At 42.7% G+C, this 19,272-nt stretch overlaps 2 protein-coding genes across 8 annotated transcripts in view; one reads left to right on the top strand and one right to left on the bottom strand.

The window, feature by feature from the left end:
- The window catches only part of LOC139277236 (5'-nucleotidase domain-containing protein 2-like), a 117,689-nt gene extending 100,571 nt beyond the window's left edge, over positions 1-17,118 (top strand). Inside the window, exon 17 of one of the 2 annotated variants that reach the window (XR_011596057.1) lies at positions 665-4,612. Coding sequence is in view for 1 of the 2 variants with exons in the window: in XM_070895426.1 (XP_070751527.1) it covers positions 16,530-16,536 (7 nt within the window). In the remaining variant the exon portion in view is untranslated. Of the gene's footprint in view, positions 1-664; positions 4,613-16,529 lie in introns of those variants that run through there. The other variant, XM_070895426.1, reaches the window with a different exon arrangement.
- The window catches only part of stab1 (stabilin 1), a 271,384-nt gene continuing 257,836 nt past the window's right edge, over positions 5,725-19,272 (bottom strand). For all 6 annotated transcript variants that reach the window (XM_070895414.1, XM_070895415.1, XM_070895416.1 and 3 more), the window contains 5 exons: positions 16,965-17,117; positions 11,483-11,584; positions 9,482-9,622; positions 7,565-7,684; positions 5,725-6,853 (listed from right to left, as the gene is read on the bottom strand). In XM_070895414.1, coding sequence (XP_070751515.1) covers positions 6,800-6,853; positions 7,565-7,684; positions 9,482-9,622; positions 11,483-11,584; positions 16,965-17,117 — 570 coding nt within the window. In that variant the 3' untranslated portion in view covers positions 5,725-6,799. The remainder of the gene's footprint in view (positions 6,854-7,564; positions 7,685-9,481; positions 9,623-11,482; positions 11,585-16,964; positions 17,118-19,272) is intronic.

Below are 19,272 nucleotides of genomic sequence, written 5' to 3'. Positions count from 1 at the left end.
CTTTGGGTACTTGTAAAATCCAGTGGATCCCTATGTTGCTTTATCAATTCCTGCCGGTGTGTGTTGGAACATGGTCTCAAATCCATAATTTCAAGTCTTACAAGCTCATGGTTTCTGCTGGAACATCTGAGGCAGGAACCACGCAGGGATAGTGGGGGAGACTTGCATCTGCCGGCCAGCCACTTCTCGCCTGAAAAACAGCCGGCCAGCTGTTGAACATCTGGTGGGGACCTCAGGCGTGCCTTTAAATGGACTCCCGCCCACAACAGGTGGGAGGCCATTGAAATACAGAACTTTGTGTCCTGCGCCTGTGGGAGGACCCCGATTGCAGCTTTCAAGGAGAACTGAGCGATGATGGTACTTGCTTTGAGAGGCCAAACCAGAGGTCTTCAAAGGATCCATTGGAGAGGCCTCTCCCAAAAGATAAGCTTTCTGTTTTTCTTAAGGTGCTGTAGGCGTGCTCCTCCAGGCCCCATAAAAAGACGGCCAGACTTGTCTGTCTCTCTCTCCTCGCCCCCCCCAATCCCATCCTCCGCTTTCCCTCTCCAACAAGGCTTGCCTGCCGACCCGCTGCATGCAGTAACCTTAACCGACCGGTGAGCTGCAGCAGAGCGTCCGTTTGTTGCCTGCAGCTAATAATGGCTAGTGATTTTAACTTGTTTAGCGCCCGTTTGTTGCCTGCAATTGGACGAGCACCGAACACGCACCACCAATATCGCGCTTGTGCAGCACCCAACCCAAAGTCTCCGCCAGTGTATGGAAAGAAAGGAAGATTGGAGGAGGAGAGGAAACCATAGTAGTGAAGAAAGCCTTGGAAGGGAACAAAATAAATGTATTTTTTCTAATTTATATACAATGAGGCTGCTGTGTTTTGAAATGTGACAAAAAATATAATGGGAGAATATTATTGGTAATTAACCTCATAACTAATATTCGAGTGCACTACTCGAGTGCATTTTTAATATAGCATGGCACGGTGGGGAGCTGGGGAAGTGGACTGAAGTTAGTCAAAGATGGAAGCTTTTGGCAAAAGATGTAGTTGGGCAGATGGGTTTGGGAAGGAATTGCAGAGGCAAGATGGTTGAAAGCTCTGCCTCCACTGTTGCACAAAGGGTAGGGGCAGGGGAAGGAAGAATGGACAGTAGATGTGAGTCGTAAGAGCAGAGTGTGAACTGGGGTAAAATGGTTGGAGGATGTAAAGTAACTGAATAAAATGACCTGTAACAGGTCAGATTCAAGTGTACTGAAAAGAAAACTGATCTCCACTATTACTGGTGGATGTACAGTGGTGTTGCTGATGGGCAGTCTGGGATGTGGAGCTCTGACATTCAGCTGCTTACCTGGCTGGTTCCTTTTAAGGCCATTACTTAAGTACTCCCTGCATGAATCCAGGTAACTGCAGCTGCTTGTTAATTTTTAAGGTCAATTAGAGGTCTGTAAATTGCTCGCACGTTTTAGGCTCCAGATGAAAGGACTCATTTTCTCTGTTATTTTGTTTATTGTGCTTAATAAGATATGATCCCTGGAATGTGACAGGCATGCACTAATTGCATTATACTAAAGCTGCTAATCCACAGAGGAAACTGTAATGAAGATTTACCAATCGGTTGTACCTATAGTTTATATTTAGTAACCGATTTGAGCTTCAGCCTTTACATGAAGTTTTTATTTTCTTGGGTTATTTGTTGATTAAATGCACAGTATTTGTGCATGTCCATTGGATCAATCTGCACATTAACTGTCAAGTTGTCCATATAGTTGAATTCTGATGAAGGCCCAGTTTTAGCTGCTTTTTATGCATTGGACTTTGTTAATGAAGCTACCAAAAGCTTTAAATGAATTTTTGTAGTTTGCAGGTGGTTAGAATTGGGAATATTACACATTCCTAAATTTCAGAATCCTTCAAAGCACCAAGCACAAATGCAAACATCACAATCCAATCCTAACTTGTGTTGTTGCTTTTTCTCCTCTCCCCACCCTGCCTTCTGTTACATTCTCTGTTCCCTATCTGAGAAGCCCAATGGGTAGCTTTATTCCCCGGCTTCTGCCAGTGGTGCCCAAAACCAACCGCTTAAGAGTATAGGGCTATAACTGATTTGCTTTGATTTTGTCTCCCTCTGTCGGAGAGCTTTTACACACCCCTCACCTCCATTTATCACAGTCCAGCTTCAGCAGCAATTGTGTAAGTCATCACATGGGTCTAGTAAAGATCTTGGACTAGAAATTCGTCTTGGGCAGTATTGGATCCGCTGCCCTTTATACTCAGCGCCTGATAAAATGCAGTTAAATTGACTGACTGCAGTGCCACTGCAATCAGGCGCTGCGTATAACGGGCGGCTGATCCGATACCGCCCGCTTTACGCCTCTGCCCGAGACAAATTTCTAGGCCCTTGTATTTTAATGGCCCATGTCAGGACACTTCTCCACACTGGAGTTCCACCCTAATCCGATTAGCACCCTTTCTAAAATTGGTGCTTCCAGTTTCATATATTGCAAAGCGCCTCAATCACACGAACACAAAATGAAATTTTACCAACAGCAGAGTGATGCTAAATAGAAGTGTCTACCAGCCAGGAAGCATTTTATTTTTTCAATTCATACATTTTATTGACAGGATTCGGTTTTCTCTGTACTTAAACTACTGTAGATGTGATTTTTTTAAAAAAAGTAACAATACTGTACTTAATTATGAGCTCATTGACTGGTGTAAATATCAACATCCAAAAAGCAATAAAATTCATGTTTTTCAATTTTAGCACACAGGAGATGTATAGAATTTTATGTTTTCTGTATTTGTTTAAAGCTTGGGGCTTAAACCCAGGATGATGTAGACAGCCATGTGATTATTTGAATGTTTTAACTGAAATGGTAAAGTCACCTGGTGGCAGCTTAGCAACATCTAATTGGGACAGATATTCAGGGGGTGAAATTGCCCTGGGCCCCGATTTGGGGGCGGTAACCTTCCAGGGCCAGGACTTTTAGCATCTGCTGCGGAAATCCCGCCCCACTGCAGAACTGCCCTTACTGCCCCTCAAAAAGGAAGCGGATCGCAATCTTCCGCACTACACTTCCTTTGGGGGACAGTAATTGGGGTGCTGAAGGCAGTGCTATGATTAAAGGGGAGGGCCGCTGTGTACTGTAAGGCCTCTGATGGCCTCCACTTGGCAACCAGCCCAGCACCCAAGACTGAGTGCCAGGCTGCACGATGGTGGCCCGGATCATGCTAGGGCCGCCATTATTGAGCTGACCCGAGAATCGGCCGACAAAAAAAGATGGTGGCCCAGTGTGATGACCATCGTTGGTCGTGTGGCGCTGCCATAGCAGTGCCTCCGCAAATTCCCGGGAGGCAGTAGTGCCCGCCCCTTCCCCGGGGCAAAAAGTGTCTTGCATTCCATTAGTGACCCCCAGAGGCGCTAACGGGGTTATCGAAAGGTGGAATTTTGCCCTCCCAGAGTTAAGTACAGATATTCCAATGTCCAGTATAGATGGGAGGATCATCATGGCTGGCATCCTTAAAGCTCGGTAATAAGTTGCTTGGTTTGTGGGATTGGCAAATCTGCTGCAAACATTGCCCTGTAACTGACAGCTTGGAGGTATGCAGCAATACCTGTGAATTGCAGCTTCCCACAATGTCCTGACTGAGATCGGGAACTTGACCAATGGTAAATTGCAGCTGCACACCATGTCTGACTGCTTTGTGGTGCAGTACTTTGATGTAAGCTAGTCCGAAAGTGCTGCCTTTCTGACAACATCTTCTATTAAATAGTATCTTCGTTCCAAATCCCTCCACTTCTCCCAACTACTGCCTTTATAAAGTTGTGCAACTTAAATCTCTCTAGCATATAAAATCTATCCTGGTAAATTTTGATTTCTTCTATTCCCAAAACTCCCCGATTCTCCATGACTATTGGCGCAGATGCACAGCACATCAACAGCCGTGTTTACCTGTACCTCCCGAGGTGAACTGCCTGTTCTCCATGACTCTTGTCCTGTTGCGAATCGAGTCCCATCCAAAATTTTGGAATTGGACATAGGCAATTAAAAAAAAATCTCATTCACAATTTCAGCTCATCAGGCAGTCTTTAAAGAATGCAAGTTTTTAGGTTATGTACTCTTGAAACCGGGTAACAGATAAATAAAACATTATTTTGCCAATCTGTACAATTGAGCTTGTGGCATTTTGTAATGTTCAGCTTCTGTATGTGTCCTGAAATGGGAAACTATTAGATGTGATGTTCTTCCTATCTCACAGGTGAGCTGACAGCTGCCTACATGTTGCTTGTGTTTTTCAAATGCTTCGACAGTTTTGTGTTCTATGAATCAAATGGTTTGAGCGGAGCTGAATCAATGTTGATAATGTGGAGTAATATGCGCCAGCGAGCTGTGGCTTTGCCACCTTGGCTTGTAGTGTGCACATTTTGTGGTATGAAATCAAAAGTTCTCTAACACTAGACACACATAATGGCTAAAGTGATTTTAACTTGTTTAGTTCATGTATTTATAGGTTAATTTTTTAACAAAGTTTTAGAAGGTCCAGAGTTCAAATATTGAATGTTGTAATGTAATGTCTTATGTACTGTACTTTCCTGAAATAATAAACTAGGAAAATGGACTGAGGAATTTATTTTGATTTTACTATAAACTGTTGATGGGTTGGATGGAGTCACCCAAATTTTAGAAACTGACTAAATACATCAGCTGTGAACTGTAAAGGAGGTCTCTCAAATCTGGTGATTAAGTGCATACATGCTGGCATGTAACTGTGGCAAATGTTCAGTTACCATCTCCTGTATATTGATTGTCCTCAGTGACTATACTTCTTCACTGGCTGTAAAGCACTTTAGGATGCCAGGTGGTTGTGACAGGCGCTATATAAATGCAAGTCTTTTTTTTCTTTTCATCCTTCAGGTCCTCTATGACTAGTTCATTTGTGAAGCTAGTTGAATTTTAAAGATTGTTGCATTAATGTCAGTTCTTACTCTAGGGTCAGTTTTTTCAAAAGTGCTATCTTATTTATGTCTTTACCATAATTGTTAAAAATGCAAGCAGTGATCTCTAGAGGACACTTCTGCAAGACGACTACAAATTCTGGTGTTCCAAAAAACACGATTGCCTGATTTTTGTTCATTATTGTACCACTCTAAACGTTAGCACTATGCATTAAAATTTCATGGTGTAGTGTGATTTATAACACTATTACATGCATCACCAGTATCAAATTTATAGCATTCAGTATTAATATTTGGGCTAACACTGCCACCTAGTGGGCAATGGTGTATTATTCCCCATTCAAATAGAGCAGCAATCACAACAAATGTCATTAGTATAGCCTGCCCACACTGCGATATGAGTGCACTAGGTCCGTACAGCAGGGCAGGTCTCCAGTTGTTCTGGTTCAATCCTTGCCACTGGATAAAGGCCTAGCTCTGTTGAACCCGTGTGGTGGCTGATGTGCAACGGTCACCACACGTTTTTTAAAAAAAAATCCACGCACAGGCATCTTCCACCCCTCAATTGGAGTTCAGGACTGGAACATCGGGCCCTTCATTGAAACATCTGCGAACTCTGGTGGAAGCAAATCATCCTCGTTTGAGGGACTGCCTATGAATGAATGCATTAGTAAAGCACTGAAGTGCCCTGAGGCCTAACTCAGAGGATAACAACTACATCACTTGGCATAAAAGCCCTTGTTAATTATTATTGCTCAGTCCTGGAAAACAAACATTTGCACAGTTCAATAAAAATTCATTTATTTTTATTTTTTTCATGAAGAATTTGAGATCTGGTATGAACATGATGTGCAACAGGCCTTGGGTGTGTTTTTGAAGCATGGGTGAGACAGGCCTGTACAACCTGATCTCTCGAGCCATTAACCATTTGGTCTTCAATGCTTTAGTGTTGGGTAAAGGTCCATGTCCCGATATTTCTTCAATACACATGATTTTCATTAACCTTCATCAGGCTATCCCACTCATTTTAAGCAAGACTCCAGTTTTTGAAACACAGAATTCAAAACTAGATTGAGCATAAGGACTTTATAATAGGTATTTGTTAGTAGGATAGAAACAAACTGCAAAATGTTATCTGAAATAAAAACAGTAACTACACAGTGGGGCCATCAGCATCTGTGAGCAGAAATGGTCAGTTGGTCTGGGTAGATCGACTAAAGCATTTCCACTCAAAGTATAACTCATGGTTTTGTCTTTTCATTGCTGCCAGACCTGCTGTGCAATTCTACTGTTTTCTGTCTTTGTGTTAGTCATTACTGCCCTCTTAATGCACTTTTAAAATGTAAGAAAATGAAAATTCAATTGTCATTTGTCTACTTTAAAATATGGAATATATACAAAAAATAAAGTTTACAATGTCCTTATTACACATCTACTTGTAAAAAGATGAGTATCAGAACTTTTTAAAATATATATATATATATTTATATAAACAGTGTTATCTTTGACTATTAGTACAAAATGAAAAAATAAATTTTCAGTCTTTCTAGCGTCATCTATTGCAGAAATGCACTGAAAATGGAACTCGGTGAGTTCATTCCACATGTTCCTCGGTGACCCCAGCAGTATGTGCACACGTCAGTACGAAAAGTAATCAGACACCAAGTCCAACGATTCTCCTTTTCCATTACTAATGTACAGCCCTCTCCTTCGGTCGGAGCCTTCCATTTGTTTAGAGTCTGTATTTTTTTCTCGCCCCCCCTCCCCCTTGCCCCCGTAGTATCGTCGTCATATGCTGCGTTAAAACTGCACAGTATGAGCTGATCGTAAAAAGCAGTGAGGCCGCCTTCTCAGTCTTGTAGAATGTTCTGCGTATCTGAATAATATCCATATTCATCATTGTCCTGTATTTTAATACAATGTTTTAATTAAATTAAGAAATGCTTACACTGAGGATTTATGTTCAGCACAATGTACAATTAATGGGCTGGATTTTTGGCTTTTATGTTTTTGGGGCTATAATGGCAGTGGGGTGGGAAAGTTAGCGCCTCAGTAGATAACTTTGGGCAGCTGGAGGTGCACCTCTTCGCCGGCGGGATGTTTGGACCGCCCTGATTTCCCAGGCGGTCCATTCGAGGCACGCTTTAGGTCGGGCAGGAGTTCAAACTCGCGCTGGTGTCGCAAACGGACGTTGCACACCAGTGCAGCCGCACCGCGCCATCACAAAACCGGACCCGAGGATCACTGCAGGACACTGTAGGCTGAACACCCCATTGCCGCTGCAAAAAACAGAAGACCCAAAAATCCAACCCAATATATCAACAACTGTTACTTTGTTAGACCTTAGACCTTCTCCATGCTGAAGTAAATAATACATATACAGATGTTATTTATATATACATAAATGGTGCTTTTATTTAAGAACTGGTTTTGCTATTTGTTGTCAGCAAGTTGCAAGTAAATTTGTAATGTTGGCCTTTAACTAGAAAAATTTGACCAATCTTCCCTTTAAATTTTTTTTTTGGGGGGGCGGGGGGTGACTTCCATCCAAAATTCTACACAGCACATATTGAAACCCATTGGGTGTACCTTGAGCAAGTTTAGTTGCTACTTACCTCAAAGGGCTCGGTGGTGTTATCTATAACTGCATCATATGCGCCATACAGTGGATTTGGCACAGAAACCAAAGCGGGATTATCCTCCGGCCTGAGCCCCATACCATCATCATCGTAGGCCTAATAATGGACACAAATTAAAACTAGTTATTTTTTTGTCTTTAAATGCACTTTGCCATATACAGGTCTCCAACTGTCCCAACCTTTTCTACTGGTCACTCAGTTATCGGATATGTATTACACACTATTTACAGCACACCCCCAGGCTATTTGGCCCAGTAGGTCCATGCTGGTGTTTATGAGCCACCTCCCACCCTTCATCTAACCCTATCAACATATACTCCTTGTGGTAGCAAGTTCCACATTCTTATCAATCTCTGGGTAAAGAAGTTTCTCCATGAATTGCCTATTGGATTTATTAGTGACTATCTTATATTTATATCCCCCACCCCTCACGTGGATACATCTCTACATCTAAACTACAACACCTCTTCATAAAACTTCATCAGGTCACCTCTCAGTCTTCAAGGCTTTCTCACCATGTTTCAGTCTCCAAATCAGTTACTTAGGAATCCACACCTTGCCCAGTAAGGAGTGCACACGCTCCCAGTAGAGACACATCTGGTTTAGCTAGACCGAAACAGCTTAACTGCAAGTTGGCAGAGCTCAGGCCTGGGAACCTAGATGTGTGGACTGGAATACTTCTGGGACTTACTAGTAAAACACACTTGTATTTGGTTTCTCACACTTGCCTCTTAGTCAGAAGGTTGTGAGTTCAAGTCCCACTTCAGGCACTTGAGCACAAAAATCTAGACTGACACTCGAGTGCAGTGCTGAGGGAGTGCTGCACTGTCAGAGGAGCTGTCTTTCGGATGAGACGTGTGCCTTGTGGTTGGTAAAGATTGTTGGTAGGTGAGTCATGCATTCAGAAGTGTGCAAGGCTAGAGGTGCAGTTGGTAAGAGACAGCTTTTGAAGGTGTATTCACTGATCTTGACTACTCGTCTGATGTTTTTGGCACTGGAGCCAGGTCCTGGGGCGTGACACTGCTGGCAGTGATCTGGTCCCCCATCCTTCTTTCTGGCCCCCTGTGGGTAGAGGACCCCTCTTGCAATGTTCACCCCCTGCCCTCTTGAGCCATTTGGGTTAGTGCTGAAGCACTTTTAACATTTTTGATCACGAGAAGGCCATTCACCTTTAAGAGGTGCAGGCTAGCTTTAAGTGAAACTGGCCTCGCTGAACATTGAGAACTTCGGCCCCCTGCTGAGCTCACAACCTGTCAGCAGCATGTTCAGCGCTGGGCTATGCGTTACAATCATGTAAAGTAGCAGGCAGCTGCTTTCAACAGAAGTTGGCAGATTGCCTATCGCGGTGCCCGTGCCCATTTATTAAACTTTACCCACTTTCATTCCCCTCAATGTTTCTACTTGCCACTTTACAACCTCTGATCTTAAGATTGATTTTAACAACTTCAGACCTTAACCACGGCTTCCATTTTCTCTCCCACAGCTGGATAATGTAGGATGGGTGCGCCAGAGCTATTGAGAATGGTGGAGGTGTGGGTTGGTGCTTCGGATGGGGATCCCCTATCGATACACGACATACCAGGGCTGCAGACCACCCTGCCAAACATCTATGACATCTTCCAGCTTTGACGAAAGGTCATCAACCTGAAATGTTAACCCTATACTTCTTTCTCCACAGATGCTGCCTGACTTGCTGACTATTTCCAGCATTTTCTGTTTTGATTTTAGATCTCCAGCATCTGCAGTATTTTCCATTCATTAGAATTACAGAGCCAGTCTTTATACATTCGTGCAGGCTGCACCAGACTAGTACTGCTGTGATTCCGTACATCAACATGGGCCGTGAAAAAGCATCATCAGGAAGCGATCGAGTTATAATCTAATTTGACATACCTTGAAGTATTGAAAGTGGAAACCATCACTCCTGCGTCGGAAACAGAAACTCAACCCAACTATAGCAGCAATCAAACATGCCACTCCCAGAAACAACGCTGCACCAAGGACAGCATGGGATGACTTTGCAGAGGCTATAACCTGTAAAACAAGGGGGTTTGCTGATTAACAAGACTTTGCACATTTACACACTTATTACTGGATCAATAACACATTTTTTACATGATACAGTTCTTGTAACATCATACTAAGATTTAAAGATGCAATTATATATCTCAAAATATCATAGAATGGGAACAGCCATTTGGCCCGTTGAGCCCGTGCTGTCTCTCTACAAGAGCACCTCAGCTAGTCCCACTCTTTCCTTCAGGTACTTATACAATTCCCTTTTGAAAGCCACAATTGAATCTGCCAACACCACCCTTTCAGGCAGTGCATTCCAGATCCTAACCACGCGCTGCGTTAAAAAGTTGTTCCTCCTGTCACCTTTGGATCTTTTGCCAATCGCCTTAAATCTGCATCCACTGGTTCTCAACCCTTCCTCCAATGGGAACAGTTTCTCTATCTATTGCTCATAAATCTTTTCTGCATCCTCTCTAAGGTCTTCACTTCCTTCCTAACGTGCAGTGCCCAGAATTGGACACAATACTCCAGCTGAGGTCGAACTACTGTTTTATAAAGGTTCATCTTAATTTCCTTGTGATCAAGTGAGTAGCCTTCATGGAGATCTTCAGTGATACTAATAAAACCTTTCTCTAATTCTTAATTTTAGCAATTTGTGAACAAGTAAAGGTTAAAAAGTAAAAACAGAATTAAAGCCAAAATATTAAATTGGAATATAAGCACGTCAATATTTGAATTTGTAACTTTTCATGGATTGGACAGTCTCCCAGATCATGTATGCTTGGCCATGGGTGAGGGACAGGTGGGTGACTGAAGTCACCTTCTCAGTCTCCATCAATGCAGAATATTTAGTGCAGAAGTGGGATCCGAGTGGGAACCCCCGATTATTTACTCCTTTCCATCCATCAACAGGAACTTGTCTCTGCTGATATCACAGATGGTGACCCAGCTGTGTCAATTCATCATCTGGAAGAGGCCAAAGTGCAAGTGTCTGGGTTTGAAAGCTGGGACTTCCAGTCTGTGGTCCGGTTTATTAACGGTGTACTATTGGCCACTAACAGTGGTTTAGTTTTATATGAACTGAACATAAGAACATAGGGGCAGGAGTAAACCATATGACCCTTCGAGTCTGTTCCGCCATTCAATAAGATCATGGCTGATCTTCTACCTCAACTCCACTTTCCTGCCCTATCCCCATATCCCTTGATTCCTTTGGCATCCAAAAATCTATCTCAGCTTTGAATTTACTCAACGACTGAGCATCCACAGCCCTCTGGGGCAGAGAATTCCAAGCAACTCTCAATGAATAAATTCCTTCTCATCTCCGTCTTAGAGGTACCCTGAGATTATGCCCCCTAGTTCTAGACTCTCCAGCCAGAAATGGATGTACAATTCTCCCATTAATACATTTAAAGGGCAGGATGGATTGTGTGCTTAAGGTAAAGAATGTCACCGGACTGGAACATTTTTCAACTTTCTTCACCAAGTATCATTATTAGGTACCAAGTATATCCCAGATCAAATATAGCACTGGTTAGTTGAAAGATGAAGCTCTTTGCATTAAATCCCCAGAAATATACCTTAACTCCTAACTCAAGACTCCAAAAGGGCCTCTCCCCCATTGCACTAGTGAGATATTTCCATTTACACCAGTACTCATTGAGACCTTGATAACTGGTGCTGAACTATGAGTAGTCTTGTGTTGTGGCCTCACATCCACTCCCGCCATTTTGGAATAAACAAAGAATGGAAGCAGTCTGGGCTGGATTTAATTCCGAATCTTGGAGGTGAAAGAAATATCTAAACTACTCATCCTTTGTAAGTTTCAAATATTGAAGAAAGCCTACTGGTATCTACAATCTCCTGTGAAACACTTACCGGATGAGGAGCAGTTAGAGGTCCCTCTATGACATGGATAATTCCATTGTTGGCAACTATATCCCACTTCAAAATATGCCTGCCATTCACAAACTTTGAACCCTGCCAATATGAAAGTAGAGTTAATTCAACAATACATTTCACTCCAGTTCAAACTACAGCAAATAAATCTGAGCTATCACTATCACCACTGTATTTATCCCAAGTCTAGTCTCCATTTGTGGTGGAAATGTAAAACAACAGTTTTGACCGGACTTAAAATTAACTGCATAATTCATAATTTAAAAAAAAAATGCTTTATTTATCATTGAATACTCAGTAGATTTTATATCTGAATAGAATTAATAGAAGCACACTTTAACACAACCAAGCACTCTCTCCTCCTCACGAGATAAGTAAAGAAGCTTTAATGCTTCTGTTGTCATTTTGGTTGCAAGCGAGCAGGACATATTAGGCTTGTGGTACATGTGAATATTGGTAACAGTTAAAGGGGAAAAAAGAAGTATCAGAAGCAAGCACTTTCTCACATAAATGTTGCCTGGTTGTGTGCCTTTATAAAAAATTAAACATATTTATGAAAAGTATTTTTTTACATGAGAAGAACGTAGCCAGCTGCTGCTATTTAATTTAGTTTGTTATAGAGAAACGAGTGTGAAGATTTCTCGCGAAACACCAAAATCATGCTGACATCAAAAGAAGCAAACATTGCTCAGTGTCGGTGATTTTAGGGCTTTGCAGGAAAGCTTCACATTAATTTCCCTATAATAGAAATCATTAACATGAAGTCACCAAACTGAAATGGCAGAATCTAGGGGCCCAAGTTGTTGCCCTCTGTAAAAACAGCGCATCTCCATAAGGTGCGCCGACTTTCTGGACTAAAAAGGGCGCCGAAAACTTACCTTGTGATTCTACGAGCTCCTCAGAACGTCTTCGTGCTCGACGTGGCGCAGCACAAGGGGTCAGGGCGGAGCCAGGTCCCGGCACTCTGCACATGCGCGCTAGAGTGTGCGCACATGTGCAGTAGCTCTTTGCCCCCGAGGCTGCGAGGGAGGGGCTCGAAGCACGCCAGCCCTAGCCCTGGCCGAATGGGCTCCCCGGGCGAAGATTGGGACTCGGGCCTCCCTCCCGTTCAGCTTCCCCTACCTCCTTCCCCCCCCCCTCCCGTTCAGCTCCACCCCCCTCCCGTTCAGCCTCTTCCTCCGCCCCCCCCCCCATTCAGTCTCTGTCCCTCCCTCCCATTAAGCCCTTCCCCCCCACTCCCTCCCCCTCCACGTCATCGGTGGGGCCCACCCGCCCGGCATCTTGCTGGGGGCGGGCCCCGTCCAAAGTCCTCCGCGGCAGCCCGGCTTCCACGTCGTCGGCGGGGCCCGTTCAGCCCCCTCTCCCCTCCCATTCAGCCCTTCCCCCTCCTCCCCCCTTCTCTACCCCCCTCCCTCCTTCCTCTCCCTCCCTCCCCCTACTCCCCTGCCCCCACCCCCCGCTGTCAGAAACACAGAGAGACACTGACAGGGACAAAGAGGCAGAGAGACACTGACAGAGGCAGAGAGACATGGAGGGGGCCCGTCCCAGCACGCTGTTGGAGGACTCCGGTGCTGCAGTAGGTGAGTAGAAACTTAATTTTTTATTTACTGATTGATTTTTTATTATTTTTAATTTAGTAATTTTTTTTGATTGATTTATTGGTTGATTTTTTTGATTTATTTATCATTTATTATTGATGATGGCTCTTTATTTGTAAAAGTGAAGTGTTTAATGTTTGTTAAAACCCCTTCCCCCCCCCCATCTCTCGTTCCCTACGCCTGATTTATAAGTGTAGGCAAGGTTTTTCTGAGTGTACAAAAATCTACATTTACTCCATTCTTAGTTTGGAGTAAGTTTTCGCTGCGTAAGTGGCTGGACACACCCCCTTTTGGAAAAAAAAACTGTTCTAAAATGAAACTATTCTAACTCACTAGAACTGGAGCAAACTAAATGCTGAGAATTGCAATTTCTAAGATGCTCCATTCTAAACTAGTTGCTCCAAAAAAATAGGAGCAACTCCAGCTGAAACTTGAGCCCAATGTTCCCAGTCCTGCCATTAAAAAATGAATTTCTATTTAAAAAAATATTCAAATTTAGGCACAAAGGTTAGCAACCAGGGAATATTTATGTGGGAACATGCTTGATTCCTACACTTTTCCTTCCCCATTAATCATTGTCAAAAGAATGCCATGGATGGTCAAATATCCTACTAATCCTAATTCTTTTCATTTTCAGCTAGCAAAACAATTATTGTTGTGTTGTTAATCCAAGTTACTTTTGAGGATTAAGTGGTTTCATTCAACAAAGTAGTTCAGACCGTTGATCCATATTACATCCAACGCTCTGCTGCTCTGCAAATTTAGCATTTATTTAGCACAGGTACAGAATAGGAAGCATCAGAGACGTGTGTGTGTACTTACAACCAATGCATTTGCTCACAATTCCTCTTTAGTGGAGACATTACGTCATGTGAAATGGGTTAATGCCTCCACTGATAGAACAAAAGGAGAAATTCCAGATGAGCACATTAAATGCCGATATGCTTGTATCTAATGACATAAAAGAAATGTGACTGTCTCAACGAAATGGGGGGTTGTGCTCTGATAGCCACTTGCTCAAATACCTAACAGCTTGCTGGGGTCTTGGATTTTTCCTTTGGACTTGTATTTAAAAGGGCAACCAAACAGAACCAGGAAACTGTAGGCCCATTAGTTTGAATTCAGTCATAACCAGGTTGCTAGAAATGATCATTAAAGATGGACTTTATCTCAGATTTGGCTTCTAGGAAAGATCACCTTGGATAATTTTTGAAGAAGGTATAAAGTTGGTGGATGTAGGAAGCCCGGTCAGCATGGTGTATCTTGACCTTCTAAAAGCTAAAAGGACTACTAAGTAAGGTCGAGTCTTGTGGGATTGGCAGGCCGACTTTGGGTTGGTTAAGGAACTAGTTGGATTCTCATCGACTGAAAAATTTGCATGGGGTCTGGTCACAAGTTGAGTCTGTAGGTGTTGGGGACATTGATTTTCATTGTCTTTATCAATGATTTGGATGACGGTGTCAGGGAAGCTATCCACAGGTTCACGGATGACACAAAGATATATACGAGTTTAAAAGATTAGCGGTTAAAAATTAGATGGACCTAGATATGATGAAGGAATGAGCCTGAATCTGGCAGATGTCTTTCAACATAGATAAATGTAGCATGATGCACTCTGGTGGGGGCAATGGCAAACATGTATACACTATGCCTTGTTGTGTGCTCAAAGTTGCTGAGCAGAGAAAAGGCCTGGGGCTTTTATTGCACAAGTCATTGAAGGTTTATGATCAGTGCTGTGAATCTACTGCTAAAACAAATAAGGTGCTAGGATATATTGTCAGAATTATTAAATATGAAACTAAAAACACTTTCTCCATATAAGGCCTTGGTCAGACTACAGCTATAATAGTGTGTCCAGTTTTGCTCTCCTCACGTGATGGGGGATCTAAGCCCTGGAAATATTCACAGAAGGGCCACTAGATTGATACCTAGTTTATGGGCCCTCAGATTTCAGAATAGGCTAAGAGAGCGGGGGCTTTGTACTTTAGAAAAGCATAGACTTTTTGGGGTCATTGGGAGTTGTCACCCAAGCAACGTGATCTCCTGGGGGATGTGGGGTGCGTGCAGCATGGGTTGGTGGTGTGTAGAACTTGCATCATGCCAGCACGGGATGGGTTTGATAAATCAGTTGGTCCTTTCCTGTTATTTATTTCTATGTACTTAATTTGAGAGCCTAAATGTTATAAACCACCACTTAAACATAAGGAAAGCAGCCTTAAATAATGGTTACATTATCGGTTACTGACATCCTATTCATAAGCAAAATAAGCTGCAATTTGCAACTGACATGATGTTTCCTATTGAATTTACAATATAATTGGTTTGAAATTGCTTTCTGCATTGCATTTATCCTACCGGATATGGAATGCGATATGTGGACCAATTCCCAGCCAAATACCTCTTCAAATGTGTTACTAATTTACATACATAAATTATCAAACGTGAAGTGAGGGAAAAATTGAAATTCAACAACTATCTAAACATGTAAGAGGCCAGTTTGAGATGTAGTGCCCCGGCTGGGAGCCACACTCATGGTAAGCACATGGCAGGAAATTGCAAGCAAAGAGCCTGTGATTTCTTTTAGCCCATTAAACTGAATAGTTCAGAAATCACAGACTGTGCATTTCCTGTGAGTGCGGCTCATTGCTGGGAGCACAGGATCACAGAACCAGCCCTATAGTTTGCTCACAGGCGGAATCTGCCATTAGTTCTGAGCTGTGTAGCTGGAAGATGGAGAAATCCACTGGTAATGTTGCTCACCTTGTATGTGCCATTTTGCTATTTTTTGTGGTTCTTTTCTTACTTGATTGTGGAAAACCCTCCCACTAAAAATGATCCCAGAGTTCCAGTCAAAAAAGATATTATTAGACGCTGGTTGTAAAATAACCTTGTAATTAAAGCATTATATTTTGAATGCTGTGCCTTACAAGGGACCATTTTATTGGGAAATCTGCCCTCAAAAAATCAGGGAAAATTATGCTAACACGCTATTGGGCAATGTGGTCAATTAGGGCAATAGAGCATAATACGAAGAATCAGCAGAATGTTCTTCAACAAAATATAGTAAAATGGCAGTTACCTAGCAGAGTTCCAGTTAAAAAAAATATTATTAGGTGCTGGGATGTGGGTTGTCTGTCAGCATCGATAGATTAACTCTTTGGGCATCTGGTGGACATTTACCCGCTATTGCCAGAATTTCCTGCTTTCATTTCAGAATACCTACATCTTTTTTCACCGCCCCCCTCCCCACTCCTTTGTCTTGCCTGGTCTTTTCCTATGTGATTCACTATCCTAGATTATTATCTTCTCCCCCTCCTCTTTCTATTTCTCTCTTTCCCATCCTACAAAGAAGCTTTGTTATACTTAGTTTTTAGTTCTGTAAAAGTGCCTTGCGCCCAAATCCTGACGCCATTCTTTTCTCTTTACAGATGCTGACTGACCTTCTGTACATCGCCAGCATTTTCTGTTTTTACTTCAGATTTCCAGGGTGTGTACCTTTTCTTTTTAGTAAAGGATTCAGTTGTGAATTAACTATTGAAATTCTCACTGAGTTTTCCTTTATATACACGTGACAGTGTAAAACGAGCAAAGGAGTGCAGTCCAAATGAAGGCCAATTAAAAGGAAACCTTCCAGGAAGCCCATTTGCAGGACTAACGATCACTGATTTTCACAATCAGTATTAACATGTTTATTTTGTAACTGTACCTTGCTTTATATTGCCAATGTTCTGAAAATCTACCATGTAGCAAACAAAAAAGACACAGCAATGTTTTACTCCTAGAACTAGGTTTAGAAAGATGTATGACCTTTTAAAATGGACAAGTTTTGTTTTTCAATCGAAAAGCTCTGGTATATTACTTACATTGAGCAGAGTGTGATTTGCAGGTGCAGCTTCAACAATGAGAAGATCATATCCTAGCCTGGATGAAATGAGTGTATGATCAGTCAACTCATCATAGTAAATAAAACTATTGTTCCTGGAGATGTGGTTTTCAAGATCCCTCGGTGGTAAGGTCTAGACACAAGAAGAAATTGTTCAGTGTTAATCTTGCACCAAGGTTCTGCAATTACAATAAACTATAATTGTCAGACTGACTCAGTTTGTAACACGCTTTGAGTCAGAAGGTTGTGGGGTTACACCGTACTCCCTAGCCCACCACCTAGACTTGACATTCCAATGCAGCACTGAGGGAGTGCTGCATTGTTGGTGATGCTGTCCTTTAGCAACAACAACTTGGATTCATGTAACACCTTTAAGATGAGACATTAAATTGAGGCACTGTTTGCCTGTACAGGTGGATGTTGATGATCCCATGGTGCTACTTGGAGACAAGCAGAGTGTGTTCCTCATGCTCTTGCTTACAATCCTCTCCCAAGCACCACCCACAAACAGATTAATGGGTCATTCATCTCATTGCCATTTGTGGGATCTTACTGTGAGCAAAATGACTATGTTTGCCTATACAACAATTCACTCACAAGAATTCACTGCAAGTGGAATGTTTTGACATATTTCTGAGAGATGTGTGCATATAGAACAGTCACTTAAAGACACAGGAAGTATACAGCATTATTCAGCAGAGATTAGAAACTATAGTTATGAGGAAACACTTAAAATACTGAAATTATTTCCACCGGAGCAGAGAAGGCCAAGAGGATTGGGTTTTTGAAAAGATGCAGGGTGAATAAGGAAAGTGAATAAGGAAAGAATGTATGGGGAGTCATTGCCGAGGAGTCACCAATTTAAGATTGTTGCTAAAAGAGGTGAGAAGTTTGTAGACATTTCCCTGTGCAGGAAATACTTTGTCACAGAGAGCAGTTAAAGCAGAGGCCACTGCATCTTTTAAGGGAAAAATGGAGAAATGTTTGAACCAGTGGAAGATGCAAAGCCACAAGGACAGAACAGGGCAGTGGGATTAGTTCTGGATCCCTGTAGCAAAGAACCAGCACAGAAATGATTAGCCGAATGTGCAATCAATGCAAGTCTTTATATTAGTACTGGAGAAATTATTCACATAATCTTTGAATGGACAATACGATATTTTTTCTGTTGTGTGCTCCCAGTGCAGAACCATGTCTCATTGACACATTGTTGAAGTATTGGGCCCAAATTTCCCCAGCCGCCTAGAGCAGCGCAGTTAGGGGTGGCACGCCGACTTTCTAAGCCAAGAAAAGCGCCAAAATTTACCTTCTACTTTGGCCGCTCCCTCGTCGTCCGGATCCATCGGCGTGGGGCTGCAGAGCCTGCGGGGGCAGAACTTCGGGGCTTGGGCCCAGCATCTTGTGGAGTGCCAGCAGGGGGACGCATGTCTGTTTGAGCCTGCACGCATGCGCAATGGGCGTATCAGTGTGCGCGCATGTGCAGTGCAGCAGGAAGCTTGGCAATCGGCCAATTAAAGGGAGAGCGTCCTCAGTATCATTGGTAATGGACTATATATAAAGGTCAGGTTTAAATATTGATTTTTGTGTGGCTGAAGGAGTGGAAAGGAGTGCTGGATAGGTGGAAGAAAGGTGAGAAGTGTGATTTTTGAACATTACCTGAGTCTAAGTCCAATACACGAATGGTGCAAGAGCGTGCAACAAGAACAAAGAATTTCCTCCATGAGGAAGTGGAGAAACTAGTGACTGTCATTGAGGAGAAATGGCTGGAGCTGGATATCAGCAAGAGTGGTCCGTCAAAAGTTTCACCCAAGGAAATGAGAAGAAGATGGAACCTAGTTGCCGAAGAATACTCCGCAGGGGTCAATACCGCAAGATCTGGAAGCCAGTGCAAGAATAAATGGCAGGACATTGGTCAAGTAGTGAGTGTAAGTAATATCTTCATCTTTAAATTGAACTGCAGTGGAAAAAGTGAGCATCTGTATGTGTCCCACCCATCAGAAGCACACCATGTGTGAAAATGAATACTTTCATCTTTGCAGAAGAAATTGGCCCACAACAAAAGGGAAAGACTTAGAACAGGAGAGAGTTGCTGCCTTGCTGAGTCGCACCAGTAGAAAAAGAATCAGCTCTGCACAAGCTGGACCCACACACGAGGGTGAAGACGAGTCATTAAAATGCATAGTTGCCCTTCAAATCAACCTGCTGACTGGCCTGCTATGCGTGAGATTACTCATGCCACCTATCCTGCCCCCGCCTGTGCTGCTAACCATTTGACTGTTCTGTTGTAT

This window comes from Pristiophorus japonicus, chromosome 12 (genome assembly GCF_044704955.1).
Source record: "Pristiophorus japonicus isolate sPriJap1 chromosome 12, sPriJap1.hap1, whole genome shotgun sequence".
Lineage (NCBI taxonomy): Eukaryota > Metazoa > Chordata > Chondrichthyes > Pristiophoridae > Pristiophorus > Pristiophorus japonicus.
The sequence above is the reverse complement of the archived record's forward strand: the minus strand, read 5'-3'. Positions and strand labels throughout refer to the sequence as shown.